At 52.0% G+C, this 14,876-nt stretch overlaps 4 protein-coding genes across 4 annotated transcripts; all 4 read left to right on the forward strand.

The window, feature by feature from the left end:
* Window positions 1–1,081: 1,081 nt before the first annotated feature.
* Window positions 1,082–2,289, forward strand: ETH_00027690 (conserved hypothetical ATP binding domain-containing protein, putative; the record flags this gene model as incomplete). Its single annotated transcript, XM_013372681.1, has 2 exons — window positions 1,082–1,936; window positions 2,089–2,289. 2 exons carry the CDS (start codon window positions 1,082–1,084, stop codon window positions 2,287–2,289), a joined length of 1,056 nt encoding a protein of 351 aa, XP_013228135.1.
* Window positions 2,290–5,152: 2,863 nt separating this feature from the next.
* Window positions 5,153–6,982, forward strand: ETH_00027695 (uncharacterized protein; the record flags this gene model as incomplete). Its single annotated transcript, XM_013372682.1, has 1 exon — window positions 5,153–6,982. The coding sequence occupies one exon, from the start codon at window positions 5,153–5,155 to the stop codon at window positions 6,980–6,982; it is 1,830 nt and encodes a 609-aa protein (XP_013228136.1).
* Window positions 6,983–8,726: 1,744 nt separating this feature from the next.
* On the forward strand, window positions 8,727–10,742 carry ETH_00027700 (Rhoptry kinase family protein ROP25, putative; the record flags this gene model as incomplete). Its single annotated transcript, XM_013372683.1, has 1 exon — window positions 8,727–10,742. The coding sequence occupies one exon, from the start codon at window positions 8,727–8,729 to the stop codon at window positions 10,740–10,742; it is 2,016 nt and encodes a 671-aa protein (XP_013228137.1).
* Window positions 10,743–12,515: 1,773 nt separating this feature from the next.
* On the forward strand, window positions 12,516–14,093 carry ETH_00027705 (Rhoptry kinase family protein ROP30, putative; the record flags this gene model as incomplete). The annotated part of the gene is made up of 1 exon (XM_013372684.1): window positions 12,516–14,093. One exon carries the CDS (start codon window positions 12,516–12,518, stop codon window positions 14,091–14,093), a length of 1,578 nt encoding a protein of 525 aa, XP_013228138.1.
* Window positions 14,094–14,876: the final 783 nt, after the last annotated feature.

A 14,876-nucleotide genomic window follows, 5' to 3' on the forward strand; every position in this document is an offset into this window, starting at 1 on the left:
CACGAGCGCTAAAAAACAAGCAGCTGTCGCTGCTGCTACTGCCTCAAACGCGGTAATATAATTTGAATTTGTCTCTAATTAAAAGTACAAAGTGTCGAGGCAAAGATCTAGGAGTTCTTCGCAGGCCGAGGGCATAGGGCTTAGGGTTTAGGGTTTATGGTTTATGGGCCCCCCACAAGGCCCACCGCGGAAGGAAGAAAACCGCTTGAGCCAACAAGATCCCCAGAAACCAACTAAGGCTGAGGTGTAAATGCAGCAAAACAAAGCCTCAGTGTTCAACTACTGCTGCTGCTGTTGCTCCTGCTGCTGCTGCTGCTGCGCAACGGGGCTTTCCAGGGCCTTCCCTGGGCAAGTGACCCCTAACTTCCAACTGTATCTTTTATCCTTCGTATTAATCTCAAATTTGTTTTTAAATATGTCTTCCAGATACACAAAGGCCTGCATTTGACCACTGCGTGCTTCTCCAGCCTTCAGCAGCAGCAGCAGCAGCAGCGGCGAAGGCAGCAGGACAGAAATTCCCGAGGAAGTGACGCTGCAGTTTCTCAGAAGGCAAGCATCCCGGGGCAGCAGCGGCGGTTTCTGCAGCCGCCGCAACTAAACAACCAGCAGAGAGCGGCAGCGGCAACAGCAGCAGCAGCAGCAGCAGCAGCAGCAACACAGGAGCAGCAGCAGGAGCAACAGCAGCAGTGAGGGTTACCAACGCCGCTGCGGAGCCCCACTTGTATGCGTGGCTTCTAAAGGCCCCCAGATTGGTAGCAAAACGACACCAAGAGCCCTGCCAGCCGGAGCATCTGCAGCAGGCGCAGCTGCTGCAGCAAACGCTGCAGCAGCAAGAACTGCAGCAGTTTCTGCAGAAGACTTGCATGCGCGCAGCCCGAACTTCACGCTCAAGAAGCAAGACCTGCAATAGAGGCTGCAGCGAGCAAATTCCGCTGCCGCAGCGCCGTCAGCAGCAGCAACAGCAGCAGCAGCAGCAGGAGCTGCATCACCAGCAGCGTCTGTGGCTGCTACAGCGTCGGAAGCAGCAGCAGGGGGAGAGCAGCGAGCTGCAGCGAAGAAGCGGAGTGTGGGGAGCAGCAAAATGGTTCGTTACGGGGTTTTGTTGATGGGCCCGGCGGGGAGCGGGAAGAGCACTTTGTGTCACTACCTGCAGCAGCAGTACGAGGTTTCTAGACACCGCGTGGCCTGCGTGAACCTGGACCCTGCTGCTGAGTACATGCCTTACGAGCCCCTGGTGGACATAAGAGAACTAATAACAGCAGATGACGCAGCAGAGGAGCTGCAACTGGGCCCGAACGGCTCTCTGGTGTTCTGCATTGAGTACTTGGAGCAGCACAAGGAGTGGCTAGAGGAGAAGTTGCTGGAGTTGTGCGAAGACGACTTGCTGCTGTTCGACTTGCCCGGGCAAATCGAGCTGTTCGTACACCTCGACTCTTTCCGATTCATCTTCAACTACTTGGAAAAACAAGGATTCAGATTTTGCGTGGCTTATTGTCTGGACGTGAACTTCTTCACGGACGCGGCCAAGTCCATCAGCGGCTCGTTGCTGGCTCTCAACGCAATGCTTTTCTTCGAACTCCCCCACGTCAACATTTTGACCAAGTGCGACTTGGTCAGCAAGCTGAACATCACCACCCGGGGGAGCAGCAGCAAGCGCGCGCCAAGACGCAGCCACAGAGCCAGAGGCGCTGCTGCAACAAGAGCTGCTGCTGCCGCAGACGAACGCGAAGAGGAAGAGGACAGCGAAGAAGAAGAAAGCGAGGAAAGTGATGAAGACCAAACCGACACGGAGGGCGCCCAGTGGGCCGGCAGGTGTATAGACACCTCAGCTTTCGCCGTACGGGTGGACGACGCAGACCCAGATGAAACGGAAGAAGATATTGTTGTCGAACAACTGCTTTCAAAGGACGTGCAGCAAATAGTGGACGAACTGGATGTAAGCTGCAGCAACAGCTGCTGCTGCTGCCGATGCTGCTGCTGCTGCTGCTGCTGCTGGTTGTGTTTGTAGCGCAGGCGTAGTGCTGCTCCCTTCGCCGCTGGATGTGCTGCTGCTGCTGCTGCGGCTGCTGCTGCTGCTGCTGTGCTCAGGACAACATGCCTGCGAACTTCCGTGACCTTCACCGGGCCTTTGCTTCTGTCTTGGAGGAATTCGGACTTGTTTCTTTTTATCCTTTGAACATTTCAAACGAAAATTCAATTATCAACTTAGGCACCCTCCTCAGAAGCACTGTGCAGGCAGACGAAGACGACGAACCGCGGGCGGACTACGACTACCAAGCGGAACCCTAGTAGCTGCTGCGGTTGCTGTTTCTGCTGCTGCTGCTGCTGCAGTTGCTGCTGCAGCTGTCGCAGAAGCGGTGGCCTAGCTCCTGTTTGAGTTGCGGATAGGGCAAGCAGCAGCTGAAGCGGAAGACCTCGTTGCTGCTTTATCAGGGCAAGCTGCTTTCTGAGGAGGTGCAGCAGAATAGACCCAACGATCTGCTGCTGCTGCTATAACAGTCGCTGTCGCTGCTGCTGCATCCTCCGCAGCTCTAAGAAGCTGCCGAAGTCTATTTCTGTTGCCATTATTCCCAAATACGAAGATATTAGGAAGACTTCGCTGCACTCCAACAAACTGGGGAAATCTGATGCTCTTATATTTTGAAAAGGTGCAGTGACTCCCCAGTCCTCGCGTTGCCATGGCCGTTGCTGCCAGCAGCGCAACACCTTTTCTGGTTTGAAACCAGCAGCAGCAGCAGGTCTTGTGCTCCTGCTGCTGCTGAGGGATCGACAGCCGGTGCTTTGCACATTTTCGTAGCTGCTGAGGTGCTGACGCACTTTCCGCAGGTGTTGCTGCTGCAGTTGCTGCAATTGATACAGCAGCGGCAGCTACCGCTGATTGCTGCACCTGGTTCAGGTTTGCTGCGCATGAAGCGGCTGCGCTTGTTGCAGAACCTGTTGCAGTGGTCTAAGGGACTGTTGTATTGTCTGTTTTATCTTTGCCTTTTCTCTGTCAAAAGTTTTTAAATACAGCAAGGAAGGCGCCACTTAAGCTTTCTTGCACTTGCGATCTTTCTCCAAAATGCTGTCTAGTTTTATTTCAAGCTGGCATTCCAAATTGACACAAAATTAATTCACCATTGGAACCTGTTATGAGGAGAAAACTAACACTCTAAGGTTCAAGACTAGGGGCTTAAACCTCAAGTAAGCTGCTGCTTGGCAGCAGCTTTCCTACTCTTGCCACTGCTGCGCTGCTGCTGGCATTCGAGCAGCAGCAGCTGCTGCGTCTGCTAAGGCGTGCGCGGAACTCAGGCGAATGATCTCCTCCTTGATGCAAAGAAAGCAGCAGCAGCAGCAGCAACTGCAGCAGTAGCAGTAACAGCGGCAGCACTAGCAGCAACAGTAGCAGCATTGGCTTTACTCACAGCACAACAAGCAGCAAATGTCAGCGGGCCTACTTTTTAGTGTGCGTGGGGTCAACAACGGCTGCACCTGTTGCTGGTCGTATTGTTGATGCTGCAGTCGCTGCTGCTGCTGCTGTAGCCGCCACATCACCAGCAACAGTAGCAGCAAAAACTACTGCTGCTGCCGTCAAATGAAAGTGCAAACTTTGCCCCCTTCTCAACCCCTGAGCATTTAGTGGCTGAGGCCTGGATTTGCTTAAAACACTTTCTATTATCCAATCTATCAATTGTGATTGATTTGTTTGTTTTGTTTCTTTTATTTCGTCCGGTCTTGTTGTTTGCTTGTCTCAGTGCCTGTTCATATATATATCAGGCGTCTCGTTTGCTTCTTCTTTGCGTGCTTTTGTTTGTTTGCACTAGTGCGCCAACTTTATCTGATTCACCTTTATTTTTGCACTTTTCTTTGTACTTGTCTTTGTTTTCCCCTTGTGTTTATTTGCCAGTTCGTTTGTTTGCCGGCGCATCTGGTTGGCTGTTTGTCTGCTCTTATTTTTGTTTGTTCTTTGGCTTGCTACTCTCTCTTTCCATTGTTTGCCCATCTAATCTGCGCCTGACCTCCTGCGTTTTTTTAAACTGCAGATTGTAATCCACTTCCACCATTTGTTTCCTTTTCGCCTGCATTTTTGTTTTTCTGAATGATTGCTTTTCTCCCCTGTCATCAAGTTGATGTTGGCGTCTATTTCTGTTTTCGCGTTTCTGCGGTAGGTCTCTTTTTCCAGTTGACAGCAGCGAAAGAGTGCCTGAAAAGGTGCAAGGAAACGACGAAACATTATTTGTTTGAAAGGCTTTTGCTTAAACCTCCATCACAGCGATGAAAAAGCCTACATAGCTTAGTATTAGTCCAAATGAAAGGGTTTGCAATGACGCGAACTCTGCAGCATGCTGCAACCTCCAAAAGCCCCTACAGCGCCTACATAGGCAATCTCTTAATGATGTCATTTGTAGCATTCCTCTACTCAGCTAGCTTGCCCCAGAAAAGCCCCCGCGATCTGCGCTCTTTATCCACAAATGAGCTTTGGTTGCCGTCAGCTGTGAAACTGGGCAAGAGGGGTTTTATTCTCCCACACTTATTTCACAAGTGAACAAGCAGAGATTTACTGTGCAAATGTCATTTCTCTTTAGGTTTGAATATAACAGTTTTACTCCTGTATTTAACGCTAAAATGCACGTCGGGAACAGGAGACACTGTCCGCGTGCGACGATGTGTGGACGGCTGGCCATCAAATTCCCCTAAACAAAAATAAGCGCCATTTCCCACTTTCAAGAGCTAAAAAAATTTAAAGCCACTGAATTTTTCAATTTCATTCCTAGTAATTGCGGAAAATATGGACAGGTGTCGAGTGGATCCGGGCCGCAGCCGACGGGCACGGAGTGGTCTGTAGAATGTGGTCCGTCGGCGGTGGTTTAGTTTCGCGCCTTCTCCGAAAGGGTCTGCTGACGCATATTTTGCGAAGTTTCCTTTCGAAAAGAATTGATCAAATAACTTAAATTAAGGGAAGGGCATCGGTTTAAGGCTGGGTTCTTCAGGCAACTATGACTGCCCCGTGTTGTCCTTCCTGAGCGTGCAAATCGAGATCAACCGCCCTGCAACTCCACTGATTTGCTCTCCAAGCTGTCTATTGAGTGGGGTTGAAACACCCCTAAACGTTTGTATATTTTAGTAATTCTCAAAGACTTTTGATCTACCTGTCCTTCTTTCCATTTTCAAGATGAAGACAGCAATTTTCTGGGTAGCTGCAGCAGCGCCTGCCTTGGTTTCCAGCTTGCAGCTGCATGCACGGCTTAGCGACGATGCAAATCTTTCCTCAGTGGCGCTCTTAGAGGAAAAGAGCCCGCAAGCTTTGCTGCAGATGGACCGCCTGCGCCACTTAGCACCCAGAGCCCGCCTGGTTCGTGAATTGGGACGCCGTATCAATCAAGGAAGTGGTGCTGATGGGCTTCCGGAAGGCGCTAAAAGCAGTGAAAACAATGCCTGGCCAAACCAAGTGGGCAGGACCAGTGCCGACGCCGTGCTGCAGAGCCGGCTGGCCCGGCGCACCGCTGCAGCAGCCTCTCCACAACTCGGAGGCCAGTCGCGTTTGTTGGAGCCGTCATCTGCTGCTGCCCACAAGCCTGTCTTCGCCCGACGCCTGATCTCTTCTCCTCAAAAGCATCAATTTCCTCCCTTCCAAGGCTCGGGGGCAGGGCTGAGGCGAACAGGTGCTATTCGTTTGAGTTCAACTTCCGCGAAGGCCTCTGCGAGCGAGGAGGCACAACCGGAGCAAAAGGAGGCAACGCCACCTTTGACTAAAGAGCGGAGGGAGGCACTGCAAAAGGAAGTGGTTGACGCTGTTGCTCACAACACTAAAGTGCTTAGACTCGAAAGGCAAAAGAGACCGTCGTCGTTATTCAGGCAAGAAGTAGAGCGGAGTGTGCGAAGAGCGCTGAAGTACATGTGTCCTGGTAACACTGAAGATGGAACAATAATACTAACAAACGTCAGGGACATAACAACTGGGGACTTGGCTTTTCACTCCGTCGCCATGAAAGTTGGGCCGGCGCTTGGTGTTGGGGGTGCTGGTCTGGTGCTACTACTGGAGGTTTTGAGTGACAATGCTGCTTCAGCTCTGGGTGCCAAGCAGCTAGCAGCAAAAATTACATATTTCCCTGTGCCGAACCCATCGCCCTCGCCGGCTGAACTGAGGCACGCAAATCATATGATAGAAGATATAACCGCGTCCGAGATAAATTCAGTTAGGCGACTAGTCCTCGCGGCTGCTCAAAACCTCACAGAAGGTGCCAGGGTTAGCACAAAAGATGTAGCACAAGAAAACGGCTGGGCGATGCCGCTGTTTGAGGCCTATGTAGGGTCGTCACGACGGAGGCCGCAGCACCATGGAGGTCACATGATCGGCGCCAAAGTGATTCTTTCCCAACTAATGCTGGGAGATGGACATTCCCTGGGCTTGCCATCTGGCAAGGGTGAGCCGTATTTGGCGCCAAGTTTGGAGGCCCGAGAACTGTTCTGCAAGGAACTTATTCTGAGTGTGGCGAGAATGCACGAGTTGGGTCACTGCCACATGGACATTAAGCCTGAAAATGTACTTATTTCTCCCAGCGGAAAGCCGCGGTTGAGCGACTTCGGGATGGTGGGAAGGTCAGGGGAAAATAGGGCATGTTACAATGGCACCATTATGTTCATGGACCCATTCACTGCGTCTTGCGCCATCCGCGAAGGCCGCTTGCCCTTAAGCACGACCTATGATGCATGGGCATTGGGGGCAACGGCATATGTCTTTTTAACGGGAGGGCAAATGCCCTACAAGATTAATCCCGGAGAGAATTTGCTGAAGCAACTGGCCTCCATGGACATCACTAATCAGGGTGCGCGAGCCAAATTGACAAGTCTTGTGAAGGGAGATACGTTGGAAGACCCCACAGTCAAACTTTTAGAGTTGGGAGTTTCATCCAAGATGGCTCATGCTGTCGGCTCGATGCTTCACCGCGACAAAAATAAAAGATCTAGTGTGACAGGAGTGGCAAAGGCTTTTCAGGATTAAAGGAGGCTCCCTGCTGCTTACACTGCAGTATGCCATTAACGCTGATTTGCCTTTGGAATGTTTTTTATTGCCAGTGGTGTTAATGGAGCTGGGGGTAGGCTGGACTGAAGGAAATAATCGCGAGTGTGGGCAGGGTGGCACCATTGGACCCCGCTGTTATTTTATAGCCTGTGCGTAGACTCTTCTTGTTTGAATCAACCTTCAACAAACTGTGGGACAGCGTGTGTGCGACGTTAATAGTGTTGTCTTCCCCTATTGACACCTTAACCTGCGGTGGTTGTCTTCACTACAAGTTGGGAAAGGCAGAGCTCGCTGCTTTTGGTGTCTCAACGCTGCGCCTGGCAGTGTGCAAAAGCATTTGTTTTCTGCAAAACGAAATAATCCATACGAACACTGCAGACTGCATATTTAACGCCTCATTTATCCAGAGGCACTGAACTGCGGTTGCTTTTTCACTCTATAGTAATTCCACCTACCGGTCTCCCTAACGATATTGTTACTTTATACGTAACGTGACAGGTCCAGCGAGCAAGTTTTCTCGTTCGCCTCAAGAATTTGTCAATCTTATTCACTAGATGTACTCGGCTGCATTTACAAAAGAGGAGGAATAATGCGACCATGCATTTAGAACTGGAGCCGTCAGGAAGACACATCAGAGATTCAATAATGTCGTATGTTTGCACTACGACACTAGAATGTGGTAATACGCTGCCTTTGCATAAGCTTGGCCACCAGGTTCATCACCCGATTCCAATCGGGCATGTCTGCGATTGTTCATCTGGCGCAAGTTCTGACCAATTTGATTAGCGCTCAAATAGTCATAATAGCATTTTTTTGGCAATAAGTGCCTGTTTATGGAGGCGCCGTTGACGCTGTTTCAACGTCGGTGCACTTTCGTGACCCACCAGTAACATCACACTGAGACGAAACTCAGAGTAGCAAAAACTATTTGAAATTCACTTTCGAAATCTTTAAAAAGAATAATGTAACATAATTGCTTGATTGTTTCGAGAGGAAGGCAACGACTGGTGTCGCCGGAGGGGTGGGCCGCTAGCGGCTTTGCGAGGTGACCCCGATTCGGACCATGAGTACTAGGTATCCACTTGATGCGCGAAACACAGGTCAGACAGCAGCTTAAAAGACTTTTTCATAAATATTTTAAAAAATAAAACTATTTAATTTGATTGCAACTCGTGGGGCGCACACAATGTGGCCTGCTAGCAGGCGGCTGGCGACCAGCGGTCCTGCAGCGGTTCAATTTGTCGCAGCAGAACGTGCTAATGCAACTTCTGTGCCCTCAACAAATTTAAATTTGTTAAAATTTAGCCTGCATTTATAATTCAAGATTATTGTGCAGGCGTGGAGGAAACGGGAGTGAATCTGCATAATGGCTTGTGGCTACCATGCCTCGCTGGTCAGACCCCCTAGCCCACCTTGCAGCCATGGCTGATAGCCATCATCAAGTCGAGAACTCCTGTCGTTGTTAGTGCCTTATTTTTCCTCGTTGAAAAAACTTATTTTTAGGCTGCACTTAAATGCACCTTGACAGATATGGCCACGTAGATCTCATCGGAAACTGCTAAGTCTCGATCTGTTCCCTGCGTTGAGCGCTGTCGCTTCAAGAGAGCCGTTTTGGGCAGTTTTTCCCCAGTTGGAGCTCCTTGATACATTAATTTTATTGGTTTTTAGAACCCGTTGCTTTGTTTGTTACCCTCCTTTCTACTTGCCGCGCTGTTCTAGCAAAATGCGGTCGGCTCTGCTTTTCGCGGTGTCACCTGCCCTGGTGTTCGGCTTTAAAACTGACAGAAGAGACCTCAGCAGCCTGTCTCTCTTTTCATCACCTTCCTTAAAAATACAGGATGAGGGGGCCTTTGAGGCAGCTTCATTCCTCAACCGGCTGCGCGGAATCCCTCTAGGCATGCCTGCAGGAGCAGTATCCCCCCAGCAGCACGCGCTGCAGATGCGTGGGGCTGAGCAGCAGCGCATGCGCCTGGGCGACATGTACGGCAGACTGAGGGAGCGAGCTCCAATGCCCGTCCCTGCCAAGCCTATGGCTGTCGCCCACGCACCCCTGCGAGCAGTCCCACGCGTGCTTCCCCGCGCTCAGGTGGCCCAGCTAGCCAGGCCTCTGACCCCTGCAGCCCGTTTGATCAGGCCTGCAGCCCCTGCTCCTCCGATGGGAGTTCCTGCAGCCCATATAGGTAGACCCGTGGCCCCTTTGGCGAGGGTAGAGAGGCCCCTGGGGGCAGGCCTGGGGCCTCGGCCGCAGCCGTGGCCGCTGGCCAGAGAGGCGCGGCTGCTGCGAATGCCAGCTCCGGCTCCCATGCAGGCGCAAGGAGTGCTAGGCAGGGGTGCTTTGCTGCGCACAGCGACAGTACTGCCTCCCCGTGCTGCTGCTGCTGCACCTGCTGCTGCAGCGCCTGCTGCTGGTGCTGGGTCGCGGCTGCCGGAGGCGCCTGCAGAGCTGCCTGCTGAGCAGCGGGAGCAAATTTTGAAGCAAATAAAGGAAGACGTAGTCCAGGTAATGAAGCGGAACGTGGATGCAAAGGCAAGAGACAAAGAAGTAGCAGGCAGAGCTGCACGACATCCTGTGGAGAATGTGGCCCACGCTGCGCTGGTCAAGATTAGCGGGGGAGGCGCGGCCGACGAAATAATCTTGACAAATATAACAGACCCCATCACGGGCGTCGTGCTGCTGCCTCAGTGTTCAGTAAAGGAGCTGCGTGTGCTGGGCGTGGGCGGAATGGGCATGGTGTTGGCTGTGGGCATTGTGGGGGATGCGGACGCCGCGGTCTTGGGCTCGAAAGAACTTGCAATGAAACTCATGTACGAACAGCTGGCAGAAGAGCCTTCCACCGTTCCCAGTGCTGCGTCTTTGCCCCCTCAGCTGCTGCGCAGCGTCGCCGACGGCCTCGAAGAGCTTTTCCGACAAGAGCTGGACCCGCTGCACACCGTCGCTGCCGCCGCCCAAGCCACTGGAGAGACCACTGGTCAGCCCGCGGCGTCTTCTAAGGAAATAGCCAGCCATAACCACTGGGCACTACCTCTGTACCAAGCATCTCTGGGGACGGCTGGCTCTGCAGTTTACGTGCATGAAGGCTTTGCGTTCCTCGGCAAAGTGCTCTTATCTGAAATAATGCTCGGAGATGCAGCTTTGCTGATCTACGGGAGCAGCTCTGGAATTCCAGTGGCGCGGCTGGGCATTCCTGCCAAGGAATACGTTTGTGGCGAGCTGATTGCAGCAACGGCGAAGCTGCATGCTGCAGGCATGTGTCACTGGGACATAAAGCCTGAAAACATGCTCATAGCTGACAACGGGGATGTGTATTTGGCGGACTTTGGAATGAGCAGCAAGACCAACGAAAAGCGCAGCTGCGAAGACAAACTAACCCCCATGTACATGGAGCCTTCCCACGCAGCCTGTGCCATTAAGCACGGCTTTGTCTATCTTGACCCCAGGTATGACGCATGGTCTGTGGGTCTCAGCTGCTATATCCTTCTCACAGATGCAAAACTACTACCGTACGGCATGTCTACAGCCAGACACGTTACCCCTTTTCTCGCCAACTTAGACCCCAAAACCAACCCCAGAGCCCCCCCCTTCCTCAAGAACCCTGAAGACGAGCTAAAGGAGCACGGGGTGTCGCCTTTCTGGGCTTCTCTAGTAGGCAGCCTCCTCAACAGAGACCGGACAGCCAGACCAACCCCGCAGGAAATTGTTGCAAAGTACCCCCACTTTCCCGTGGAAAGCAGCGAGTAAGGGCCTGGCTGGAGGGAGCTCAGGGCCCAGGGTTTAGACTGTGGGCTAATGCGTGAGGAGAAGCTTCCTCTGATGCAGAACAAGTGGCGGCGGTTTGGGCAGCCCATGAGAAACAGCTAGCTAGTTTCGGTGGCTAGCTACGCTGTTGGTGGCTAGCAGCGGAACCGCGGGGTGTAGGAACACCTCTTGGGGCCTGGAATTGTTTAAAAATACGTGGAGTCAAACACGTACGTTTTAGGTGCATTTTTACTCAATCATTTATATTTTCTTGAACTGCACGCAAATGAATTTACCCTTGTTTGAAGCCGAAATGGATTCGTCATATATTGCGGCTCTTCGCCATTTATTTTTGATTTGGCTTTTGATGAAAACAAGATGGAAAAACCCTTTTTGAACTGAATTCAAGCAGTATAGTCCTTTGCCTACTTCTACTTCAGATCCGTCAGCTCCCCCCCCATCATATTGCTTGTTGTTAGGGTAGTGCAGCAGTTGCAGTGTTTTAGTATACTCAAGCCAGGTGGTGAGAAACTGATGGTTTCATCTCAGGATTCAAGGTTTTCAGCGTCTAGGGTTCCACTATCGGCATGAGAAACGTTGCTTCCTTCTTAGCTTGTTTGGGGTGGCTTTCAGGTTCGGGAAGCAGTTTATGAAATCTTTATGATCAGCACTATTTCGCCCTTTTTTTTTCAATAGTTAGGGAGAAAATAAGTGCATTTGGCGTCCGGCTATTAGTTCTGCCTGCCTTGTTTGTTTGCCCGGTAGTCCTACGCAGCTAGATCTGAAGTTCGTCATGCTCTTTTTCAAATGCATATATCTTGTTCATTAAGGAATAAGTTGAGGGACTTTTGGAAAATATGATATTAAAAGGATTAACTGGCCCACTTTGTTCGTTATCAAGTTTAGGCAGACCTCTGTTATGAAAGATCATCCGTTGGATTGGATCCCAGCTCCCAGTATAAGACGATTGCAGCCAAAAAAATGCTCTGAGAAATGTCACACTTAATTAATCAGAGCCTGTTATTTCAAAAGACAAAGACAATCGTGTTTCTGATGCAGCAGAGCAGCACGGTACTGTGTCGGCGCCGCCTTCGCCGCCCATATATAGACAGGGCTGCAAAACCCGCGCAAGACGCCCACAATCATACCACTAGACTCAATAACATCAGCAATTAATGCAATTTAAAGGAAAAAGTAAAAACGGAACACGAACACATTATCGGGTTAAGAGGGAAGTACCTCAGGGACAAGCCAAGGTAGCGCCCTACCCTACTGCCTTTTCTGTAACTCTTCTTATTTCCCCGCCTTTATTCTACGTACCTGACCTTAAAGAATTGAAGATTAAAAAAGAATCTCAAACTTCAATCTTTTGCCCAGCCGCCTGAGAATAAGTGGGGGAAAATGTATTTCATCTATCTGTCTACGGCTCGGGCTGCACTTGAGTGCCCGGGGGTTTCTGGGGATCGGTTTTTTTCTGTTCCTGCCCACGCTTGGGTTAATTGGCAAAGCATGAATGTGAAAAAGATGCGTTTCGCTGATTTCGAAAGAAATTAGATTTCTTCCTTTAATCCTGGCAAAGCTGCAGCTGCACTGCTTGCGCCAGCACAGCACCACCCCCCCTTGTCGGGAGGCCGCTGAGAACGCGGCACGCCGTGCCATGTTGGCGCGTGTGCAAACACAAATGTTTTAAATCTTATTTTGAGCATAAAATAGAATTGAAATTGATTTTGTTTAAGTGGCTCGTTCTACGCAAATTACGCGAACTCAGCTCCGCCCATGAGACTTCTTCTGTTTCTGGCGGGCGCGCTCGCGCCCGCCCTTGCCTATGGCCACCCACCGCCACAGAAACCAGAAGTCGAAGAAATAGCTGACTCTGAGGGCAACAACACTTACCAAAGGAGCCCCGCAGTGCCCAAGACCTTCGCCGAGGTTGCCAAAGCTGTGCGGCGAGGGCGGGCGGGCTCAAAGATGAGTTTTGCTGACGTGGTATTGCAGGTGATGCGCGGCAAAAATTCCGCGGACAGCAGCAGCAGCAGCAGCGGCAGCGGCAGCAGCAGCACGAACTACCTACGAAAGCCGGGGCCCCTGCCGCGCCCGCAGCAAGCAGTTGTTGAAACGATGATGACCAACAAGGCGGCGAAGACCAGCGACAAGAAGGCCTCTGGAAAAGGCAAGAAGCACAAGCTGGAGCACGTTTTGAAGGAAGTCCTTTCTCTGATGAGCGGCGGGAGCCCCGACTTGACCCTCTACAACCTGCGCGACGCCCTCACTGGCGAAACTGTCTTGAACAAATGTGTTGTGGATGTGACTGGCTTGTTGGGCGCTGGAGGCACAGCCGTGGTGATTGCGGTGTCTGTACGCCACAGCGCAGACGCTGAGGCTCTGGGGCTGGACGAGTTCGCCGTCAAAATGCCGTATTACTACTTGGGGGAGATGGAGCAGCCGTCGCGGCAACTGCTGCGGCTGGTGCACGAGGACATGCAGCTGATGCTGGAGACGGAGAGGCAGCCGCTGCGGCTGGCAGCAGCAGCGGCAGCAGCAGCAGGAGCAGCAGCAGGAGCAGTGGGAGGGGCGCCGACGGCGCGGAAAGTGGCTCGCCAGAACCAGTGGGTGGTGCCGCTGTTCGTGGCCACCGTGGGCTCGCCGAAAGCCTCGTTGCAGGTGCATCAAAACACAGTTTTTGGAAATTCTGTGCTGCTTTCAGAAGTTATGTTGGGAGATGGAGCAGATCTGATGCACGAAAGCCCCCACGGCTTCCCCGTGGAGCGGCTGCCCGTGGAGGCCCGCGTGCAAGTTTGCCTGCAAGTGCTCGAGACGGTGGCGCGGCTGCATGCAACGGGCTGGTGCCACGCAGACATAAAGCCGGAGAACTTTCTGATAAGTAAAAGTGGCAAAGTCCACTTGGCGGACTTCGGCATGGCCGGCGAGGCCGGCGACCGCAGGAAGTGCACGGAGAAGATCACCCCCCTCTTCATGGATCCTTCCCACGCCGAGTGTTTCGTGCGCAAAGGCGAAACCAACATTTCGCACAAGTACGACGCCTGGTCTGCAGGCCTCACTTGCTACGTCCTCATGACCAACGGCCGGCTTCCCTTCAGGATCCGCACGGGCCGCGGCATGGAGGAGTACCTGGCCATGCTGGACACCACCCACACCGCCCGCAGCCTCACGCTGCAGCACCCTTCCCACGCGCTGCGCGAAGTCGGTGTGCCCGCTGTCTGGGCAGCTGCTGTCAGCGAGTTGCTCAACAGGGACCGCGCCAAGCGGCCCACCCCGCTGCAGCTGCTCGACAGGTACCCTGAGCTGCGCCAAGCCAGCGAGCGGCCCAAGAAAAAAGCCAAGGCCGAGGCCTGACGCCCCGCGGCGCGGTTGCTGCGGCTGCGGCTGCTGCTGCTGCTGCTGCTGCTGCTCTTGTTTGCAAATTCGCTTCGGTCGTGTCCAGCTGTCGCTTCCAGTGACTCATGTTTTATGGTCACGGCGGCCTTTGGTGCTACGCAATATGTTTTCGAAGAAACGAATTCATCACGAGTTCGCTTGTTCTTCACGACCGCTTACTTTTATGCTCTTCATAGCTGCTCTTCAAGTAAGCGGACGGCTCAGTTTGCTCCTGGGTGTGGGTTTTATTGGTTTTGTCTCAACATGGCTACGCGGCCGTCATTTTGAGGTATACACAAAGGTTCTGGTTTGTTCTTTAAAAATATGTTCGTGGCCGCTTCTAAGTATCCAGTGACTCTTTAATGCAAAATGCACTTCTGCGTTACCTGCAACGGTGCATTTGTGGAAAGGCGCAGGCATGTGGGCTTCGCAGCTCAAAGCCACTTCAGTTGTACGATTTACGCGTATACTGCCGCCATTTGAATAATTAATAGCAAATTGTTGATCTTAGTGCTTTGATCTTAGACTTGTGTAAACCCTAGACTCTAAATATAGTCTTCTCAGTTTTCGCACTCGGTAGGCTTTGAATGCGTGGATCTTTCCTGAAAATGTTGCACTGCATTTTGTTACTATCAATTATATTGCGATGAAGCGCATTGATGCCCATTGAAGCAATCACAGATTTTCAAGTCTTGCTGTTTTGCTCCTGGTGCGGTGGACTTCGGGATATTTTGTCCTTGTTGCAGCTGCCTCGCTTGTGTG

Source organism: Eimeria tenella, genomic scaffold (genome assembly GCF_000499545.2).
Source record: "Eimeria tenella Houghton genomic scaffold, Eth_scaff103, whole genome shotgun sequence".
Lineage (NCBI taxonomy): Eukaryota > Apicomplexa > Conoidasida > Eucoccidiorida > Eimeriidae > Eimeria > Eimeria tenella.